General features: G+C 35.0%; 1 protein-coding gene across 26 annotated transcripts in view; it reads left to right on the top strand.

Moving 5' to 3' along the window:
* Vti1a (vesicle transport through interaction with t-SNAREs 1A) overlaps positions 1-23545 on the top strand; it is a 416873-nt gene that overhangs the window by 78310 nt on the left and 315018 nt on the right. For 16 of the 26 annotated variants that reach the window (XR_001183052.3, XM_087185699.1, XM_087185698.1 and 13 more), the window contains exons 4-6: positions 6179-6256; positions 12515-12535; positions 17093-17177. Coding sequence is in view for 25 of the 26 variants with exons in the window: in XM_087185699.1 (XP_087041825.1) it covers positions 6179-6256; positions 12515-12535; positions 17093-17177 (184 nt within the window). In the remaining variant the exon portion in view is untranslated. Of the gene's footprint in view, positions 1-6178; positions 6257-12514; positions 12536-17092; positions 17178-19574; positions 19779-23545 lie in introns of those variants that run through there. The other 10 variants (XM_004838935.4, XM_087185695.1, XM_087185709.1 and 7 more) reach the window with 3 other exon arrangements.

Genomic DNA, 23545 nt, shown 5'->3' with positions numbered 1-23545 from the left:
GACAGAAAGTTAATTTCAAATCTTTTTCCTAGTATTACCTACTAAAGAGCCATAGATTGTTTTGTGTTCTCATGATAACTTACTTTTCCAACTCTACTTCTTTTCTGGCATCAGGGCTGTATTTTCCTCTGTTGGCTTGCGTATGGTCCACTGGCTATGAGTTTATGATGGATACAAAGTATATTTCCCCTTATTAATGCTACAGTATTGATGGCATGTAGCATGTGCACTTTACAAGTAAATGAGTTTGACCCTTAAGTCAAAACAGTCCCTTGAGCAAAACCAAACCGTATTTAGTAGAATGATTACTTAGAAGAAACAGATTGGCACTTACTTTCCCTGATAACATTAAAGAACTGCAGTGAAGTTTTTACTATTGAAAACCGTCCAAAAATTGCAGTAGCATGGAATAAAGAATTGTACAGAAAAGTGTTACAGAACTATTGGGTTAAATAACATTGGCTTTTAAAATCTAGTTTTGGTATATACTGGCAAATCACTTGTAAAGAAGGATGCGCTAATTTTTACTCTTAGCCGTATATATGTATTAGTTTTATTGAATCCTTTCCAATATTATCAACTGCTATTCAGATGAGCATGCTTTATAAAGTTATCACAGCCAATGTGTTAGGATAGTTACCTTGATTTGTAATATTTAAATCCTTAAGACAGCCGTAGGAAATAAGTATGCATTCTCAATATTTTAGAGATGCAGAAACATATTCAAAAAACTTAATTCGACGAAGATTACATATCAAATTGTTGTCTCTGTTCTTTTCATTCAGTGCCCTTTGTTTTTTCATCCCAACAGCTTTCAAGTGATCATATGCCTAAGAGTTTACTTTGCTTTACCTCAACCATGCAATATGATACATTTTAACTTTAAATCGTATAGACATTACTGTCATAAAAATTTATAAATTCCTTTTTATTTTTTTCCTTCAGAATGTAATTTTAAGTTTCTTGACCTGCATTGCTGAGCCTTGTTGGATCCTGGTGTGGAGTGTGTGGGTAAATGCTGAAATAGGCCAGAGAGAAATAGAAGTGAAGATAAAAATGGGATACTTTGTGCCAAAGATAGATACATTTTTTGAAAATGCCATCTGGGCATTACAGTAGTATATTATTTAATTAGAACCAGATAAATTAGGTAAGAAAAGAATGGCAGCAATTGTATGGCTAGCTAATAAATATAATTTCACAGTATTCTATAGATATCTCAAAGTGTTAATTATAACAGAAGCAGTTAAATTCTTTGGAGCAGTTAAATTCTTTGGCTATGAAAGCATAGCAGTTTTTAATACATGCATCACCTGGTAACCTTGGGCATTATTAAATATATGGAGACTGAAAAACATGGCAGAAGCAATGGAAAAGTCTGGCCAGACTGTGTAATTTGTTTTAGAACTATGGAGAAATCTATTAACCATTTCTTCTATAGACCAATTTGATTAGAAAGTAGGACAAGCTGTTCTTTCATTACTTACCAAAACCATACTGAACTTTATATCAATTATTTGGCTGTCTGCAGCACATAGATTAGAATAAAGGGCTTCTTTAGTGTTTGTGAATGTTGTGGGTTGCTGATTAGTAATTAAAGTACTGAATGAAGGAAATTAGGCCAAAATTGAATGCGAATGAGAAAGTCCTAATTCTGTGATACAGATGTTAGAAACAGATTGTCTCGAGCAATGTAGTGACATTGTACATAGCCAGAGAGTATTTGCCTCCCGTGTCAATTCAAGTCGAATGCTTTCGAGTTGGTTTCCTCTCCCAGGCCTTGTGATGTGGCTGTATGGGTATTAATTTAGTGAAATATCCTGTCTGCCAGGTGTGGGAACTAGCTGATTTTATTGTAATACCAGATCATTACTTAATTCATATGCAACTGAGTACAGCACATGGAAAGCATTATAAATCTATTTACAATGTGGCTGGTCTGATGATAACATTGTATTAAATTCCCAGGTGAGGCAATTTAAGCAATTGCTTTGCCATGTGCACACCATGGAAATTAAATTCTCATATATGCTTTAGTAATAAACCAACTTCATTGTTATGTTTTTGCATGTGGTGGGCTTCAGAATCTTCCTCACTCTGGCAATGTATACTCTGTTCCATATATAGAATCATACAAAGGACAGTACCACAGATCACAGTTTTTAATTAGTTTAAAATACATTAATTCATTTTGTTTGTAGTGGTGCTTGTCCACAAACACATTTAGCTCAGTTGGAAAATGTTAAGGCTTGGGTCAAGTAGATTACTTCAAGCCAAATTTCTGCAGCCAAAGTGCATCTGTTTGAACTTGACTTTAAGAAAATCAGCCAATCGGTATGCAAAAGTCCTATTCCTGCACCAAATAAAAAACTGAAAATCTCTTCAAATCTGAAATTCTCACTTTTATAACCAAAGACTCATTTTTGCCACTGGTTTTAAAATAGCCATTGAAACTTTGCATATCAAACTCCTTGGGGGTAACAATCAGTTGTTAATGTCATAGTTTTTGTTCAGATATGTTCTGTAGATATTTTGTCCATCTCTGTCTGGTCCACTGAAGTATATAGAAGTTAGAAGGAATACGCTTTACATAAGTACACAACTAAAACTGAGGCATTCTCTTGTATTTAACAACCTTTGTGCATATGTGTGTGTGGCAAATACTGTCATTTGACGCTTTTCTACCTTATGGTATAGACCAGAAATTGCAGTAAATTACAAACTGCAGAGAGCTTCTGTCTTCTCCAGGAGCCACATATAAAGGACCAGTAGACAGTGGTAACTGACAACTAAGACTAAAAATGTTGACAATTTCTTGATTTGCCTGGTTAGCTTATGTATAGAAGTCATTAACTATTTATAAAATGCATTATGAATTGAGTTCCTTCAAACTGTAGCTGAATGTGTGACATTTCCAGCTCAAATTCTCATGCTTGCATTTGGCTAAAGTACAGATTTTATACTGTTGATTGATTATAAAGTAAAAATATTTTAGTTAGGTTTATCAAGATACAGTAGAGATTTCGGTTTTATTAACTTTGAATCCTCTAAATTAAAATATTATGTAAGTACTTAGTGATATAACATCAGGCTTTTGAAAATTCCGTAAAAGGCAACATAATTTATTGATGTTTTGGAGGAAAATTGTCCGTCAAATAAGCAGTTTGTCATCTGAAAGGGTTTTGCCCATTTTTGGTTTGTAGTTAGTTTAGTGATGATATTGCAAGTTAAATTAGTGTTAATTAAATATAATCAGCTTGCTTGAAATTTCAAACCTTAAGAAATTCTGAGAAAACACTGATACTGGGTATTCAAATACAATTTTTCATTAAAGAAAGTCTTGATTCGTTTTTGTAAAAGGAAGCCTAAGTGTAAAGAGTTGTTTTGGGCATTTTGAGTTCATTTTCTTGGGGAACTAGTACTGATATTTGAAATGAGTTGTCTTTTTATTCTTTCAGAAAAGTCAGTCCTATCAGAGAACACTTTGTTCAATTCAGCATACCATTTGCTTAATTACATCCAGAAAAGCTACCCAAATGACCATTTGTTCCCATCCCAGTGGTAAAGAATGACATTTATAGGGATCACCCTTCACTCTAAATGAATCCTTAGTTCTCCACTGCTGAGCATGTATATACACTTAATTGCTAGTTTTCAAAACCAGAACATTCTAACCAAAAGAAGGACAGATATTCAGGGATACATGTTTAGAATGTTCTTGTTATTTTGAAGTATACTACATCAAAATAAGAATATATTACAATTGAACAATCTCTGCAAATTTGTTGGTATTTTGGTGAAAAAAGGGAAAAACAAAAACAATCTCTATATGATATTCTTGCACTGTGGAATGTTTTAGTCCCCTATAGTGATGAAATGAATAATTAAGAAGGCAGCTCTGATACCACAGCCTGTTTAAAGGTTCTCACTTCCTTTAATGCTGTAAGATACTTTTTGCTTAGCTAGTTTGAAACTGCTATAATGGGGATCTCCAAATGGGCAAAAGAAATCTTTGACTTGATCTAAATATTGTATTAAGCACATGAAACAAACTATATAATTTTTCGTTTTTGATACAATTCTGTATTAGTCGGTAAAAGTGTAGTTAATTATCAGTAGCTTCAGTAAATACAGTGAGAGAAATAGATTTAATATATATTGTTTGTGGTGGTAAAACATCTGGTATATTCACAAATGAATATGTTGGGTCAATCCTGAATTTTCAAGAGATCTGATATAGATGTCCTTACCAACATCAGGCTGATTACCTAACTTCTCCAATTTGTTCTTCTCCCTGCAACACTGGTGTAGTATTTATCTACTTACAGACTTATTGCAGTTGCTAAGATATAAAATATATATTTGTAGTAGGAAAGTAGGACATAGGATGCAGACTTAACCAAAAGGGGATTCCACTATTTCCTTTATACTGAAACATTTTGTAATTCTTGTGCCTTTTTCCTCTGCAATCTAGCAAATAATAGAACAGGGAGGAATTTTTATAAGGTAAAATGACCACTCAACTGTGAGTCAGGACCCTACAATTCTAATCGCAGTTTAACCAAAACTATCTTTGGAATTCCATGAAACTGATTTTTGCCATTTATGAAAAAGGAGGTTATCTAGATGTATATATTTGTATTCATACTGTCTTAAGTCTTTTTAAACTGGGTTCTGCTAGAGCCATAAGCCTAAGCCTTCGTTGTATATAATGAACTAAATTCTCTTTTGTGCCATCCTTGGGAGAATTGATATAATTTTCTGATTTTTAGTTTGGTAAGGAACCCCCATTGAGAAAGATGGTCTCTTTTAATTGATTTAAAGCTTACTGGTTGTTCTTGTCCAAGGTCCTTCTAAATTCCAGTAATATGATTTTATGTTTAAGGTATTGTTAACTTCTGCTCATGGATTATGGATAGTCCTTTTAAACTGTGGTCCTTTTTCAGATCACAGTTGAACAAGTAAGAACTTTTAAACCCCAAATGTAGATCCTAATTGAGAAAAGAGATTACTCTTTCCCACCTGCCTTAAAAAGCAAAGATGATGGGTGTGGTGTTTGGGGAAGTTGGTACATGCACTTAACATATCTGAATCCTGTTACCTATTACTCCCTCTCCCTTTCTACTCCCCTCCTGCTTGTCCCCTTCCCCATCATTTTTAATTGATCATTTTTGCTTAATTATTTTAGATGCGGAAAAGGCAACAAAGCAGTAACATGTAAATCTGAATTTGGGTCTGAAATATTAAAGATGAAGCAGGAACTGAGAACCACACTCGGGTTTCACAACTAACTTTTAAAGGCTTTTAATTTTTCCAAGTGTGTATACATTTAGATAATTTGCACAATGCTTGCACTGCAGACACGTCCCTTGACTTTATAGGCAAGGGTAGATTTCTTGTAAAACAAAACTACCGTGCATGAAATATTGACTCATAGTCCACTTGTCTTTATTTACTGGAATTGTGAAAGGTTGACTCATAGCCTGCTTGCCTCTATTTACTGGGATTGGAAAACTTAATTTGCTTTACCACACACACACACACACACATACACACACACACACACTCCTATTGCTTTTCCATGGGCTATTATTTAGAGAGAAGTTAGAGGTATTTAAATTATCATTTGGATGGGAGATGGGCTTTTAAATCCCCTCTCTTTCTGGTTAGTAACATCACAGTAATGAAAGAAATATAGGTATATGTTAGTCCAGGGATTCTAGAGTAGAGTTGGAGATATAATTATTATCCTAGAATTAGAGATTTTAAAAACTCTAAATTGTACAGTTCATTTCCTGCTACAATGTTAAAGGCCCTCTATACTTCTGTATTTTTAAATCTCTGTTCTACAGATATATAGCTATTTAGCTGTATTTCTTTCAGTTTAATGTTGAATGATGATGTGTGGAGTAATATACAAGTTCAGATCCCTTTAAAAATATTAAAATATTTACACAATGCAGTTATTTTTCATTATTGGCATTTTTGAAAACTTCTAATTTACGCTAAACTTCTCAAGTTCAGGGAACTTTACACAACTTTGGTTTGCAGATTTTTGCCAATAGGTTTCCATTAGGGGGCTCTCGAGGTTTGAGATGATAAGCCTGATACCAGTAATACTTGGAAGCCTTTACTTTCTAACGTTCATCTCGCTTTCCCTTTTTGTTTTGTTTTATAGAAAAGGTCACGGATCGCCTACAGTGACGAAGTACGGAATGAGCTCCTAGGGGATGATGGGAATTCCTCAGAGAACCAGGTAGAATGCTAATCAGGAAGGCCCGGTGGGTGGCTGGAGGGTGAAGGAGGTCACAGGCACACTGGGCTCTCAAGCTGCTCCTTAACAGTATTAGCAGCAACTCATGTGGAAGCGATACTGTTTAATGCAAAGCTGGAGTCTTAATCAACTTCAAAATGTTTCTTGGAGATCTTACATTTAACCCTTTACCTTGTGATCACTGTCTGCTATCTTTTAAAAAAATCTTTTCTTCTCTTTTCTTTATTATTTAGTACTTAAGGAATAACTTGAAACACACTGTTTGCAGACAAAGCCAGGGTCTTCACCTCAAACACATGTAAAAGGAATAAAAAAGTACATAATACAGCTTTGATAATAATGCAGTATAATTAAATCAACACTTGCAGCAAAACAAATGAAAGTAAGCTTTCAAAATTCAACAGCACAGCTCAGTCTCCTATTGTGTAGCTAGCTTCTTAAAAATACATTCACCAAAATGCAAATTATAGGCACCAGTGTAGAGCTTGGATACCCAGACAGAGACCTGTTTCTGTCAAATAATAGTAATAATAATAATAATAGAATGTCTTTTTTGCAGTTTAAGATATGCATAGGCAAAAAATAAGATACAATTTTTTCTTAAAAGGGCCTTACAACTCGGCTGTCAGTTCTTATTGGGTCACACAGTAGTGCCATGAGTCTAATTAATGTCCTATTTCTGTTTTGAATTAATACTATGGATTTCATAAGTTCATATAGATATTATGTGTGACTTTAGTAAAGAATCATTTCAAGCACTTCAGTGTAGAGATGGTTTTTTAAATGTCTCAAACACCCCTAGAGACCGACTGGTTACAGGAAACTTCACAAGGAAGACCTGAATGTGTTTATTAACGTTACTTTGGCAAGTATTGTAAAGGTTTCTACTCTGCCGAAATAGCATTGAACATAAACCATTCACTGGGTAAACCAACATTTAAAACCATAGTGAAACACAGCATTTGATACATAGTGTAAAATCTACGTAATTGTGTTTACCATTTCCAATAGATGATATGTGCTGATACTGTATTATTATCTTCTCTAATGTTCATTTTACAAACAGGGATATTGCTTGTGTGATTAAGGGCTCCACTTGCCCCCCAAAAGAGGAGAAGAATCGCTGAGGGCAGTTGTTAGTTTTGATGAAGTTCTCACTTCCTCCAGTATTTGGGTGTTAATCAGCCTGAGTTCAGAAATGTAAACACGTTCAGATTTGACTTGGGATTTCAGCTTTTCTGACTGAAATGTGAGAATAGCTAAAGAAAAAAAATAGCGCATCAAACATAAAAGCATGATGCGATGAAGGGGTTTCACTCATAATAGATTAAATAATGTGAAGATGAGAGAGAAAATATTTTCTCCTTTTTTAAAAGTGAGATATGGATTGCTCATACCTCATGAATGAATGAATCATAATTTTCTTTCCTATCTCCTATAAAAAAGCATAATCGTTTTTGCAAAAAAGTGAAACGCGTAGTTCCCATGTCAGTTCTTTAAAAAGCTATAGATCTTTCCCTCATTTGAAAGTCCTGCCTAATGTAGAGGAAATAGAAAAGAAGGGGGTGTTCCTGTCTGACTCAGACTCGTTTATTGTAATGGATGTTGTAGTTCTATGACAGGAATCCTTTTTTTTAAAAGCATGTTCACTTCTCTTAATGGACACTTTATGTGCCTAAAATATTTGCCTTACATACATATAAAGATGATTTTTATGCCTAAAGAAAACTATGCCACAAAAATAGATTTGAGTTCCTATTTTCTGAGTTTTTCCGATTGTATTTCTGTCACTTCAAAGTGATTATGCAGAGAATTCCCCTGGACTTGTATAAATCAAACTTACAAATTCTGAAAGTGCTTGGATAACCTGAAGTTTAGTTGTAAAGAGCTGTCACTTCAAAAAATAGAGTATGATAAATTATAGTCAGGAGAATATGTAACTGTTAGATTATTACTCACATGAACTTTTCAGTAAAAAATTTGAATGATATTGGAAAGTTCAAAAAAATATGCTTAACTTTTTGGATATTTTGTTACCAAGTATAGCAAAATTTCCCTATGATGATGAAGTCATTAAGTTTTGTTTTGAGGCTTTTTGTCATATAGTTGTCATAATATAGGAATTAAAAATCTCTCAAGCAGAAATATCTCCTTAACCATGTGTGGTTACTTAAAAATTACTTTTTATTCTGGATCAGTATTCATTCAGACTAAGTATTCTAAGCAAAAGACCTTTCTTTTAAGTAAGAAAAAATTTAATTTGGTTCTTCATATTAATTTTTGTAGCTTAGAAGCTAAGAAGATAGTTTTTTCTAGATAATATTATCTATAATTTATATAAAAATGTTCTGCCTAGAAATAAATTTACTTTCAAGTTAATTATTGATAATTTGATTTTCAAACTACTTGTTATATAATATTTATGATAAACAACATACAAGAAAACAACAAAATGAGATAAAATTAGCAATATTCATTTAATTGAAATTAGGATTTTTCAATTAAATTATATATGGATCAGAAAAGGAAAATAAAAGAATCAACAGCAATGATTACAAACAGGTAAAATAAAGTACTGACTTGTTATTTTCAATGCATTATGCATATCCAGCCTATAGTGATTTCTTTGTGAAGATTTAGACAAACATGAATATAATAACTACTGTTTCTCAGCTTGGCAATTTATGATGCAAGTTTTTTAGGCATCTAAAACCTGTTAATACATATGATTATAATCTTCCAATTAACTTTAAATTAATTTACTCTTATGTATATAAACATTCATCTAATGCACTTGTAGGTATATAAATATGCCTGTGATGATTAGAAATGCCAATGTTTCAGAAAATTAGAATTTTTCAAATGCGTCTTTAATTCCCTCATACAGTACACATTTCATTTAATTACAAATTAATTGCTTTGTATAAAGCAATTTTCATATCCATTTCATTCAGTCAAATATAGCCCATTCTTGACTTACAGGAAAGGGACAAAATTATCTACTTGGCACCTTTGAGTGCTGTTTTGTTACCAGCTTTCTAAGGACTCATGTCTTAAGCATAATCAGTCTGTTCTTTTAAAATACATTTACCATTCAGTATCACATTTCATATCTTTGAGAGTTGAGTTCTTCAATGTAAAGAAGCTGTTTGGGGAATGGAAACCTTAATATTCTTAACATGTTTTCCTCCTATTAAAAACGTTCTCAAAACAAGAAAAAACCCAACTTGTAGAATAAAATCATAAAGCTTTTCATAGTGGAGTAGGATAATAAGGCAAATAAAATGTCCCAAGCTCCAGGTTTGAACCCCAGTAGTTTCACAGTTACCATATGCAAAACTATACCGACACATGACTGAGTAAATCCTACACTGGAGATTCAAAAAATATACAAAGAGTAGGTAGCTCCAAACGTGTGGAAATTTTTGTGGTAAAGCAATATTTAGCAGATAATGATTCCTTAATTTTTAAATACGAGATTCTCTTAACTTCTGATTTGGACTTGCTGTGCATAAAGTGTGTCAAACTTCAGCTACAGACCAGGGGGTGCAGTCGGTCAATTTAATTCCCCAAGATCTAAAGAAGGTCGGTATCATTTCATATAGCCCTGGCAGAGCAGATCATTACCAGGCACAAATCTGTTCGTTACGTGCTGAGGGTTTATAGCTAAATAAATAGACTGTCATCCTAAGTTCAGAAAATTGTGTGTTCGACCCACGGTAATGTGTAAAGGGCGTTTAATAGAGTTCAGCATTTATTCGTTATCTGTATGCGGACAGAGACAGCAGTCCCGTTATCAGCTCAAAAAAAAAAAAATTCGGTAGTTGTGGGGGTCACATGACGCACCTCACACACAGGCGCGCGCAGGCTCTCACGCGCTCTGCAGTGCGGTTTTGATTTCAGTCACAGCAGAAGGCTTAACCACAAGAGATTCCACTGGTTCAAACCAGCGTAAACCAGATTTTTTCAGCCCACAAAGGAACAGATTACCTCTTGTATCAAATTCTACATGGGGGGGGGGAATCTTTGTTTCAAAAAAAGATGTTGATTATCTCAACATTGTGGCATTGCACACTTGCATGTCGCCTGCGATGGAGCTAATAACTCGATAAAATAGAAATCACTACTTACAGTCTAGTCTAAGCATTGCTAATTTTCAAAAATAGAATATCTTTTGTTTACTTAAAAATACAATTCTCGGGCTGACTGAAAAAGAAAAAAAAAGATGAAGATTAAAAACCCTCCCGTTACCTAGCTTAGCTACAAATCCGGTGTGGAGCTGCAATGCAGCCATGCAGCACAAACAAGATAGAACGTTTTTTGTTTGGAACCTATTGAAAAAACAAATGGGTAGCATTTTTAAACACTCATTGATTATGGCAGGGTGGCATGCCCCAAATGGTCTCTATGGCTGAGGAGTAGTTTTAAACTTTGCCCCTTTAAGTATCATCACAGTCGACTGAAGAATGGTGCCCCCGGAAGAAAAGAGTACGATCAATTCCCACATCGTCTCTTTCTGAGAATTAATGTTTGCCTTTTTCTCCCATGATGTTCGAGTGGCAAAGAGACAGATTCCGATATGTGATAGGCTGGGTATTTTAGTTTAAAATTTTACTCCTTCTAGAGGATAGCTTGAGACTTTCCATGGGAAATCAGGAGGTGTTTTACTCATCCACGCTGGGTGGTTGTGGAGAGAATGAATGTGTTTAAAAATAATGACAATTTCTTGTCTATTTTGAAACTCTAATATTAAAAGTTTCATTGCTGTTAAACACATGGTAAGACGTTACATAATAAACTGTATTCTTTTTAAAAAGGCTTCATAACAATTTTGAAACCCGGTTCTTTTGGGCTTGAAATACTTTCCATGTAACGATTGAAATTACAGAATAAGCTGGAATGCATACTGCCTGCGTTGAATTTGAGACAAAACCAGCACTACATATTGAGAATTCCACGGTATAGCAGTAAACATGATACTTGTAGAGAGATGTATGGTGAGCAATTCATAGCATGTTTCTCCCAAAGCAGTAGTTTAATTTATTGGCCTGTGTATGTCAAGTATTCAAACAGATGTTACAGATATTTGGATGTTTAAAACTTATCAGTTGTAGACCTGAATTGCTGAGGATGTGAATTTCAGACCTAGAATGCAGCTTAGAGTCTGTTAAACACAGGTTTCAATTTCTGTTCATTGCAGAAACTCTGGTAGTCATCTCAACTATAAAATTTGTGTTTATGCTTTACTATAGTGTCACAAAAGATGAAGCAAATATATGATTGTATCATTTTTCTCATTTCTAAAGAGTTAAACAACTTGTTTTGTGTGTTATATTTAAGGCAAATAGAAAAATGTTTTATATAAGAGAATTAAAATGTTATCATAGGAGATACAAATATGTACAAATAAAGTAAAGGGTGGTTGTTGGTACCACTTCAGTGAAAATAGACTGCAGTACAAATGAATTGAGAGTTCACTGCTTTGACATGGCCCGGTTTAAAAGATGAAGGCAGTTGACAAGTGATGAAACCTAAAATTAAAAGGAAAGTGTGTCATCTGATGCGGTAGTCACAAAACAAAAAACAAGCAAAACAGAAATCTAGAAATTTACTCAAGTGTGTACCGTAATAGTGAAATGATTCCTGATACTATGGCCTAAATAGCTATTTATTATCTATAATGGCACACTTTATTCTCAATTAAAATAGTGTTACCTCTCAAAGCAATCATATACCCACATGATACCTTGTTGTTTTAAATAATTATTGCAACCAATGCATAAACTGCTAATCATTTTCATTTGTTGGTAAAATCTGAAATCAGTTGTCAGGGTTCCAAATAGAGAAACATCCTGAAAACTTGTATATACAAAACCTTTTCGGTGGTACATTCTTAGAAGAGAGGAACAGTAAACTTGTTTTCTTTCTTTATAATATAGACTTCTATGAAGTCATTCTCCTTTATTTCATGATGGTGTCTTAGATGTATTTTAAAAGAGAATTTCACACTATTCTCTTTGTTTAATGTGACAGTGTGAGAAAGTGATCTTTATTCGTTCAAAAAACTCTGCATGTAGTCTAAGTTTAGGTTTTTTTAATGTGTTTGTCTGTGAGTTTTAAATGCTAAACATGTAAACAGATAAATTGTCAGTGTTAATTCTGTATCCTGTCACACAACTGATCTTTCTTTCCTGCCATTTCTTTCCTTTTTATCTTTTGTTTTGTGCATTCATGTTGCAGTTGATAAAATTACGTGAAGAGGTGAGTACTTCCTAGCTTCCTTTTTATCCCTTAATTCTTCTTTTCCTTATCAAATTGAGTTTCTAAATCTGAAGTGGATCTTTGCATTCATTTCTCCAAAAAAGTCTACCAAAGAAAAAAGTATTGTCTTTCTTCCTCAAAAATCTACTGACCACCTTCTAAAAAAACAACTATTTCTTAATCACACTTACTACAAGGATCATTGCTCTTTGTTGGTATTGGGGAAAAGTGAATATTTTAAAGACAAAACAAAGAAGGAATCATAAAGGATATCTTAAAACTATACTTACTGTGGCTTTATTATAGACTGTAACTTCAACTTTGCTTTATTTTTGTTGGTTTCTTAAAGAATTTTTTCTGCTATTCTGATTTCCTTTACCAACATTTGTTCTTACATAAACTCCTTTCTCTCACTCAAAATTTTTAGGTTCAACGTAAGACACCATGAATATATTATCCTTTGGAGGAAACACACATGTCTTACTAGTCTGAATATGTAGATATGTATGAATAGCCAAAGCTCTTGTCATTGTTAAACACCTTCCTTTTTTGTAGGAAATAGCACCCAAGTAAGTCTCATTTTACTAAGTTTACTGGTTGGTTTCATAATGCAGGCCCATGCTTTTTTTGAGGTCTAGCAAATTTTTGCAGCAATGTTAGTAATTTTACCCTCATATTGATGAGGGATGCTGAATAATTGCGCTTTTTTTCCCAGTTAGGCCAAACATATCAAATGTGCTTCAGTACTTCGTTCAGAAACAGAGTAGTTATATTTTTTATGTCGTGTGGTAAAGTTGTTATTTTTCCATTAGGACATAAAATAATAAAAGATGTTGTCATATTAGAATTGCCTAATTGCTTATAATAACCAGAGTACTTTGAGTTATTTTCAAGTTTAGGTTGACTATATTGATTGTGATTTTCCTAGAAGTTTTTTAGATTGGCATGTCATCATTCTCTGAGGGATGCAAATATTAACTTAGAAGCTTTTAGAGATTGTGATTTTCAACAATTCTTCTACTTGAAAATGTATTAATGATATTCTCTTTTAAAAGTAATAATGGCATATAAACAGTAGGGGCAAATACACAAATACCTTCTCTCCAATCTTTTTGCTGTTTTTGTTTGTTTGTTTGTTTTACTTCTTATGTCAGATGTATATATTAAACAAATGTAATTAATTGCAGTTTTGTTGTATAAGATTATTCTTTTCATGAGTGATACGTCGATGTTATTTTCCTCCAAGGTAGAATATCTGTTTGTGTATATTTACATATGCTCATGTTTAGGTGAAGAATGTGAATTTTTAAATGTTAATAGAAATTAACAATAGTATTGAAAACCTTAATACGAAGCTCTTGTTCCTGAATTTAAGCAATGATTAGTAAAACCTCACCATATTTTTGACAGATTTATTTTTGTTAAGCTGAATGGTATGTAATTAGAATCTTAATTCTAAAAGCTGAAAACATCATGTCTGCATTTCTTTTAAAATATATTACTGTCGATGGCTTAATTCTTTTATCGTACCTATAGCAAAAGTTACCAGTTATGGGTCTGGAGTTCATGTTTTGGAAATGGTATCCTGTAATAGATTTATAATTGGAAGAAACAGATCATTCAACTAATACAATAATACCCTCTGAAGTACTATTTTTTATATTTGTTGATATGGATGTAGCATTGACATTTATAGACTGGATTACAGTGATGACACTGAATTGGCATATAGTTTGCTAAGAAGTGATTGTCTCTCAGTCGGGATTCTAATAGAAATTATACAGTGAATGGTGCTCAAGATTTCTTCCTTCCACCCCTGTGCTGAGAAGACAGGCACCCATCTGTGCCAAAACATGAGGTTTTGTTGTGTCCGGAAACAGTTTCCTGTGCCTCCTTGTGATGCTCTTTTGGGGCTCATTTCTGGAAACGGGGCATGCTTGGAGGCAGAGCTGTAGTGCAGAGAGAGCTGATCTTGGTGCTGGCTGTGCTGAGCTGTTTGAATCCTGAATTTTCAGCTCTCCACTTTGCTCAGCTCCGCACACAGGTTGAGCTCCGTCTGAAGCTCCAGCACAGCTTCGCTCACCTGCTTTGAAAAGGGCTGAGAAGAGGGTGAGAGAATGAGTTTGGGATGGAGTGTGGGGGCGAGTTGAAAGCATCAGCTGCTACTGTAGTGTATCTCCTTTCATTTGTAGCGACCAGGGCAATGTACAACTAAGGGAACAATGTAAATAGCACAGCTGTTACAAGAACTTGATTTTAGTGTGACTTAAGTGGAGAGGTTCCAAAATACAATGAAATCCTGCTGGAAAGCTGCTGGTAAACTGATAGTCCTCTCATGTGCAGATTTACTCTGATAAAATTGAACCTTCTTGAAGAAGAGTTTCTTCCATTATTTAAGAATGCACATTTTTAAAAACTCCTTTTAGAAAATTTGCTCCCAGTATCACCATGGGATCCCCCAAATCATCCTACATTTAAATGGCTTATTTCCTATATTAGCATATAAGTAGAATGTCCCTTTCTAGTATTGATCTACATTTTTATCTGTAATAGCTAAATGTTTTCTTTTAATTTAAGATTTCATCCAGTATGAAAATAAGCCAAAAATCCTCTTTTCTTCATCTGGATTAAAATTTAAATTTACTCCTGCTTTCATAGATCTGATTGATATATCTTTAGAGATTTGCCAGTTTTAAACTAAGTCCTTTGTTAAGGTAGAAAATATTCAGAGAAGGAAAGAGCAACCCTTACTCCTGTAAGCTGCATGTAGGGAGAATTAGGAGTAAGAAAGCTATTTTTAACAAGGTTTAGTAGTTTTAACTTTATTTTAAAAATCGTCATCAGTGCCAAACATAGGGCTTCCTTCTTCTTTTTCTCAGTTACACCAGTCAGTGATTTTGCTTTTTCATGATATAAGAAGCTTTCCTTCCTTCCTCCATTTTATATATTTAGATTTTTTTCCAGAAGGGGGGGTAATATTTCTCCTAATTTCCCCACTGTGTGTTAGACAACTCCATTAATTATTATAGACTGTTACTGCAGCTTCCTGACCTTCACATCAGGTCCTATCTCTCTGTTCTAAATGCATTGTTTTAATGATTCTCTCTCCCCCCACCCTTCCCCCAAAAAAATTTTCAAGGAAAGCTTTGATGTGGCTTTAGCTGCCTCTAACGTCTGGCCGCATCTCAGATGTGTCACCTATGCCGGGAGGGAATAAGGAAATCACGTTTTGAATGGTAATGATAACATACTAATCACTTCCTTTCTTTGAAGATGGAAGCGAGATACTCTGTCAGCATCCCTGGCTGCTAGAGCTTGGAGGCACTGGTCTAGGTGTATCAGCTTAAGTGTGCATGTCAATACAGCTTGCATCTCCAAGATCCATGGGGGCTCATTAGAGCAAGGTAGATCATTTCGCTCGACAGCCACTCAGATAATGTGTGTGGCACCTCCTTTTTTATTATTATTAGAAAGCATTTCTTCAATTTTAAGTGACATCTGTCAACAACACAAAGTTGTAGGAGTTGTAGTTGCATTTTTTTTTCTTTGTTTTTGACCAGATACCAAAACTGATTTGAGGGGGAAAGGTATTAATTTATACAAATACATGTATACATGAACAAACACAAATATACAGGTGCACATATTCATGTAGTCACATTCATGTATCTATACCACATATGTATTCTTATTCATTCATAGCCATGGTTAACTTATAAGTCTATTTTGACAACCTGAGTAGATCTAATGTATAGTTAAATTAAAAAAACAACGCAATCTTGATATAGAAAAACAAGTTTAGATGCTGTGAATTTGGGAGAAATTCTCTAATTTCCTCATCAGTTACAGTTCAAAAGAAGTGTATGTGATTAGTATAATTTTAGTTGATATTCTAAAGCACTGTTTTAAAAGTTCACCTTCAGTCTAGTGCCATATATGTGGAAATAAATCCACTGTTTTGTACATTTGTGCAAATGGAGAAGCATGTGTCTCTTGTTTATTGATGTGTGCCCCTAGTTGTCTTTAACTAGAAGCGCTGTTTAGTATTCTGTTTTAGTAGCATATGTTGTTCTCTGTGGCATCTGCTGCACATCCAGAATTGAGGAGTATTCTCTTAAAAATAAAGTTCCTGATTAAAAATTACTGTCTGCAAGAATCAAAGGAACAAATGGGTTTTTGAAAAATGATGATATTTTCTTAAAAATAAACACAAATGGGGATCATAGATCTGTGCACTTCTCATCTCTGCTGAAACAGAAAGGTCTACTTGGCTCTGGTCTTCATACATTTCTCAGTGTTTCAGAGTAAGATTCATTGTGGCCACTTACAGCATGAGTCTCTTTATAAAATAAAAAAGTGAATGCTCCATATATGATTGATTGGAAATCTGTCCATTGTCATGGTTCCTATACTGAAAGATTTGCAAAAAATTAACTACAGCGGATTGGGACCCCTCCCCTCAAATATTGGGGCTTACAAAGGCATTATTTTTTAAAAAGGCAAAAAAAGAACATTGTAGACGGCTGTGTGATTTTTTTCCCCCTTTTTCTTTTTCAGAGGGCACATCTGCTCGATAACACAGAGAGGCTGGAAAGGTCATCTCGGAGACTAGAGGCTGGATACCAAATAGCAGTGGAAACCGGTAAGAATTCTGAGAGTGAGCAAATTGTCTTGCTTATGCACAGCAGTCTTCACAACACATGACATTTCAGGGAAACTTCAAAGGAGTAGCAGAGACAGCAGCCCGAGATGTGGTTTACATATTGGGGAGACAATTGGGAGCTTATTTGCGCTTATCTTTTTTCAAGTTAAAAGGCATGACATCTACTGAAAACAGTTCCTGAGGTTTAAAAGTATACATCTGAAAAGAGATGGAATACTTTGTCTAAATTCTACATTTGTCTTAATATGCAGCTACATGTTGTCAGTTTACCCACCCGCAATGATTGGTAGCACACCGTGCAGTCTCCAGTTGTTTGCTCCTTTATGCTTCACTCACATATGTAAAAATTAGCATTTTAATCTAAATGATGTGAACTAGGCACAGAGAAATAATGATACCAAGTTATTTTGCCTATTTTTCCTGGTGTTGGAAATGGTTTCTAATGATCCTGTATTTTTTAAAAATTATAAACAGTCTATAATCAGATATAGTAAGCAGCAAAGGTAATATTCATGATAATCTTATTAGCAATAATAATTACTGTTCAAACTTTTGGCTTGAATTGATAAGTTATCATAAAACCCACAGCTAATTTTCCTAAAACTACTCTGTTTAAAATAGGCAAGCTTTTTAATTAAATTATTTCATGTAAGGAGGTGTTTTGTTTTGTTTTGTTTTGGTACTGGGGATCGAACTCGGAACCTTGCACTTGCCAGGCAGGCGCCAGAACCACTGAGCTAAATCCCCGGCCCATGTAATGATTTTTTATTGTCCATTGATACTTTAGTACTTAGCAGTTTCTTATTATTTAGCTACATTTTTGTTTTGTTCTGAAGTATAAATTTAGAAATAATCTATTGTGTGTATTTTGGATCTTGCCCAACATATAAACCACGAATAAATGTGATCACCAGAATTTCCATCAATTTTTTAAAATTTTAGTGTCACAAACATGCTTATTTTGGAAGACCAGGTATACTGAAAATGATTCCAAATAATTTCTTTTATGAAAGGCCAGTGTTTTTCTTGCCCAGGTTTCATGACTGTCCTAGATTGGCTGGTTTATATGATGAATTTTAGGGAACTGAATAAGAAGAATACCAACAAATCGGCATTACATTAATGGTGAGGAACCTACACACCCTTCACAGATTTTTAACAGTAGGGGCTGTCTTTTTTCCTGAAGTTACTGGTAGATTGACTTTCTGCTCTGATTGGAATAAAAACCAACCTTTGTGTGTTCTTTTGGTTTAGGGCCTCACCTTTAGAGAGTACTCTTCTTGGAAAAAATGTGAATAAAGGAAAGAGCCTAAATATGAGGTCAAAGGACCACACTTGTGTTCTAACTCACCTTTGTGTGACTCTGGACAAATCACATAACCTCTCTGAGCCTCAGTTTCTTTCTCAATAAAATGGAAATGATATTGGCCATCTCAGAATACTCTTAAGGAATGGTGGTATATTTTGAAGTGTTTTATGTGCCACAAAATACATATGTAAATGTACATAATGTGTGATCACTTGACAATATATAGTTATCTCATAGAAAGTAATTTTGGTGTGAAATTTGTATATACTAAAGTAATGGCAGAAAATGTACTGGTTTGACAGTCCTTGGGGAATGTGGCATGGTCTGTATCAAAATTTCAGTCAGTATAGGGACCTTTTTTTGACAAAATGTCTATGTGCGAGCAGTTTGAGGGGTGGGAGTGGGTGTGCTGTGCTGTGACCCTGACCACCTGGGCTTGATTTGTTGGGTTAGACACACAGTTGGGTATCCTTTTCTCCTTCACTTTCACGTAGTTCCTTCCAAAGCTGAAGGAAGTCATCAAAGAAGACCACATATAACAGAAGACCATGCATTGACCATGATTATTAAATAGGGTTTCATATTTACTGCTTTTGTTGTGTGAATATAGTAGTGTATAGAATACAATGGCAGATTAAGTATAAAGTTTTATAAAGTTAGATGTTTATTTGTCACGTAAGGATTGGGAACTTCGGGCAGACTACAAACCAGTCTGGGAGGAGGAATAAGTATAGACCTTTTGGAGATAAGGACAGTTGTGGAACAGCGCCTGGCTAGATAGTCGTGGTGCTAATTCATTCTCTTGGAAAAGTTTGAAAGTGGAGTGAAGAAAGAGAAGAATGGATCAAGTATTCTTCTTACTAAGGTAATGTGGAGGCAGTGCATTGTGGTAGGTGCTGTGTGGCTTCTGTATTTCCTACATCCCTGCTAGCTTTCTCACTAGTCGTGCATAGTCAACAGCTCTGTGTTTTGGTTGTATGTAAATTTATAGTACTTATCATTTTGTTGTAGTAGCAGAAGAATAGCATCTTTCAAAATGAAAAACTTTTTTTTTTTGCTGGTACTAGGAATCAAACTGAGGACTCACACATGCTAGGATTTACCACTTAGCTACACCCCGAGCCCTCAGGAAGAAGAAGAAGAACAACAACAAAAATACCTACATTTATTAGTTTCTTCTTAAAGATGGTGAAATGAAGTAGGAAAAGACATGGACGAACTAATATGAATTTTGAAACAACACGAAAGAGGGAAATGGCTTCCGAGTATTGTGTTGTCTGAGAACTAGTTTTGGACCAGAAGAATTTTCATCAGTCCCACAGCAAAATGAGAAAAGTAGAATGTAGTGAATTTTTCATAGAACATATTTTATTAATTTAAGAACTACATTTTCTTCTATGATGATTTTTCCTATTGTGGTATAATAAAAGGTGAGTTGTACAATATGTCAGCAATAGTAGAAGTTATATATATATATTTTTTCTTTACTTGAAAAATAACAAATTGACAGCCCTATTTTGGGATCTCTGGAATGCTTTTTGAAATTTTACTTGGCCACAAAAATCCAGGAACTTACTCTGTCATTAATCAGTTGTACAGCTTTGAGAAATCACCTAATCTCTTTGTATTTATTTGTTCTCATGTTTGCAAAATGGAAACTTGACTCTAGATTATATCCAATCCATAAGGTTGTTTTGAAGCAAAGAAGGCTTTGTAAAATTTATCTTTTTTTTTTTTTTTCCAGTACTGGGGATCGAACTCGGGTTCTTGCGTTTGCGCAGCAGGCGGCAAAACCACTGAGCCAAATCCCCGGCCCAAATTTATCATTTTTATAAATCACCACTAGCAAAAGAAAGTGGTTAATTCTAAAAACAGTTGGCAGAGATTTTAACAAAAATTTGTAAACTTTTCTGTTCATTAAGTTGATGAACATAATCAGCAAATATAATGAAAAGGAAATAATATAGAGGATAAGACAATAGGATAGAATGCTTATTAATTTGATCTCTAGTGTCTTCCCAAAGAATAAGGAAATTTATCTGCTAAAACTTTTGCTTTTTTTTTTTTTTTTTAACCTCTTTAAGTTATTTGGTCAAGTAGGTAGTTATTATCTGTTCAAGACAGCTGTTGAGGGACCAGGGATTTAGCTCAGTGGTTCTGCCACCTGCCTCACCAGCACAAGGTTCCAAGTTTGATCCCCGGTACCAAAAAGAGACAGCTGTTGAGCAGAAGACCATATATCCAGAATAAAAACATGATTTTTTTAAAGTGCCATTTATTTTCTGCTATACACTGAGTGTAATACCAATATAGTTTCTTTTATAGATCCCTTTCCTTTTGAGAAAATTGATAAAATTAGAAGTAATTGAACAGCTTCATTACATAAAGGGACAGTTAGAAGAATATATAACATTGAACTGAAGAGCTGATATTAAGACATTCTAGTGTTAAACTGGCATCAATTATCGGACTCATTAACAAAACTTTCTTGGGAGCAACCATCATAGGCCAAACACTATGCTGATGGCATAGTATTGGTTTGATCCAGTTTAGCATTCTATCCAGTTTGATCCAGCTTGGCATTTATTTTAAGTTCTTGTCCTAGAATTTTTTTAAAATAAAAACATGACCTTTTTCTTTTTAAGTTACTAGCAGGCATAACTTGTAGTTATGGAGATATCCATTTAGGTTGAATTCAGGGACATAGAACTCTGAGGCAACTGCCCTTTATTCTGAAATTATGATTCTTTACTCTGACATAAATATCTCAGAAAAATAATAGACATAAAACTAATTGAAGCTTTATGATTAGTAAAAGAAAAATAGGCTAGAAGACAAATTATAGGAGAACAGAAGTGTGAGGCTCGCTCTCTCCTTTGAATATGTAACCAGAAAAGGCCCCGTGGCTCCCCCAGCCTGTATTCCAGATGGGCGGTGCGCACCTGGCAGTGCCTCTGGAGCCGTGAGAGAGTTTGCCTGTGTACAGCAGTCTCGCGTCTTTGGCTCACAATCTGTACCATGTACTGGCCCTCTTCCTGCCGTCCTTGAGTGCCCAGCCTGTGCGTTGGCACTCCTTGCCTCAGTAGTCACTGCCGGCTGTCTGACCATGGCTTCACATTTGGTCTCTGATCTCTTGACAATGAGGTGCTGGCTTTCCATGAAGGAGGAGTGCTCCGTCCTTCATGCAGAGCCCGTGTGGGCTACTGACTGGACATAGGAAAAGTAATACAGTGTTTATTGAACACTTGACATAGGTCACATATTGTTCCCAGGATTTTACATTCATTACTTATTTAATCCTCACCACATCCCTTTTATAGATAAAAAAAGGTACAGAGATTAAGTCGTATGTCCACACTTAAAAGCTAGAAAATAGTACAGCCAGACCATCTGGTTCCATATACTTAGCCAGTTGACAATGCTAAAATATAAATGAGTTCCACATGTATAGATTTTTCCAAAGTGATTTTTTTGTAGTCAGAATATATCGTGTTCTCACATTTGGTAATTTTCTTTTCCCATAATTTAAACTATGTGTTGATACTGAGCAGGAAGGATAAGGTGTCTGTTCTCAGGGAGCTTATATATTGGGGGAAGAGAATGGGCAGGATAAGACAGACATTTTTAAGATTAATAAATAAATTGAAAAGACCATTTCAGATAGTGGTTAAGTGAAGCAGGTATTAAAGGGTGACTGGTGAAGGCGACAGAGTTTGGCTAGTCAGGAAAAACCCACTGGGAGAGCTCAGTATGTTAGCTGAGTATTGAATGGCACAAAAATCCCATCAGTAAGAAAATCTGGGACAGGTGATTCCAAGAGGGAGGAAGAACAAGCACAGGGCTCTGCAATGAGGTGTTTGAGAAGGAAGAGCTGAAGAGTGAGAGCGAGATGAGATGAGTCGGGGCACTGCGCACAGTTAGGGCAGAGTCGGGTGGGATGCAGGTTGTGTGGGGCCTGGGGCTTGGGATGGAGTCTGGATGTCATTCTCAGCAGTGTGTGATATTCCTGGAGGACCTGCAGCAGGCAAGTAACCTGTTCTGAGCTGTAGAGAACAGGAATTGTAGAGTTGGTGAGCAAAAGAGCTGAAACAGAGACATGTTTGGAAGTTTATTACAGTATCCCAAGACTTGGTCCTTTGCCAATTGAATCCACCAATGGAGACATCTGATTGTGAAGATGCAAGAGAAACTGTAAGCCAGTTTAAAAGGTATTCAGGAACAAGGAGCTCGAAATTTATTATTGATTCTTTTAACAATTGGCATGAATTCCCAAAGACATCCCCATGAATTCCTGTGAATTGGCATGAATTCCCTTAAAGACATCCCCAAACAAATGAGGACTGGTAGTCTTTGTACATGGCAGGACTTTACACGCAGACTTGGCCGATCCATCTGGCTGGCAATAATGAACATTTGTGATTATAAACCTGGGCTAAAAATCATGTTTATGTTAATATATTATTGACAGTGATACCCATTTCTTAGAGTTCTTGACAGGCATAACTCCTTAGAGAAGAGTTTTATAAATTGCCTCACAAAAATATAGTATTTTCCCTTCTTAATTGCTTTCAGGAAAGTTCTGAGTATAAACATACATTGTCATTTTGGTTAATTTTATATCAGTCTAAAGAGGAAACGTTAAATCCTTGCTCCTCAGAGTAGGAATCAAGACTAAGCGACCTTGGCATCTCCTGTTAGAAATGCAGGTTGTTGGGCCCCACCTGAGGTCTGTTAGACCAGAGCTGCATTTCAGCAGGACCAACCATGTCACGTCAAAGTTGTGTGAAGTGCTTACTTTACAGGGTTAGCATTTAGTGGTTTTTTCTTTGACCTGGAGGAGTCATTTCATTGAATGTCATATGCAATACATGTATATATTTGTATCTATCTAAACGTGCAAAAAATTGGGCAGGTAGCTAGTCATAGCTAACAACACAGCCTTGTAAAATAATAAATACGGTACATGTCTATGAATCTAAATATTGGTGGCGTTCACTTTAAGATGGTCTTTTTAGAAACTAGTAATTGCTTATGCACA

This window comes from Heterocephalus glaber, unplaced genomic scaffold, assembly GCF_053883595.1.
Source record: "Heterocephalus glaber isolate CG9 unplaced genomic scaffold, H.glaber_assembly_v1.0 deba00001497, whole genome shotgun sequence".
NCBI classification, from domain to species: domain Eukaryota; kingdom Metazoa; phylum Chordata; class Mammalia; order Rodentia; family Bathyergidae; genus Heterocephalus; species Heterocephalus glaber.
Note: the sequence above shows the minus strand (reverse complement) of the source record. Positions and strands in the feature narration are given on the sequence as shown.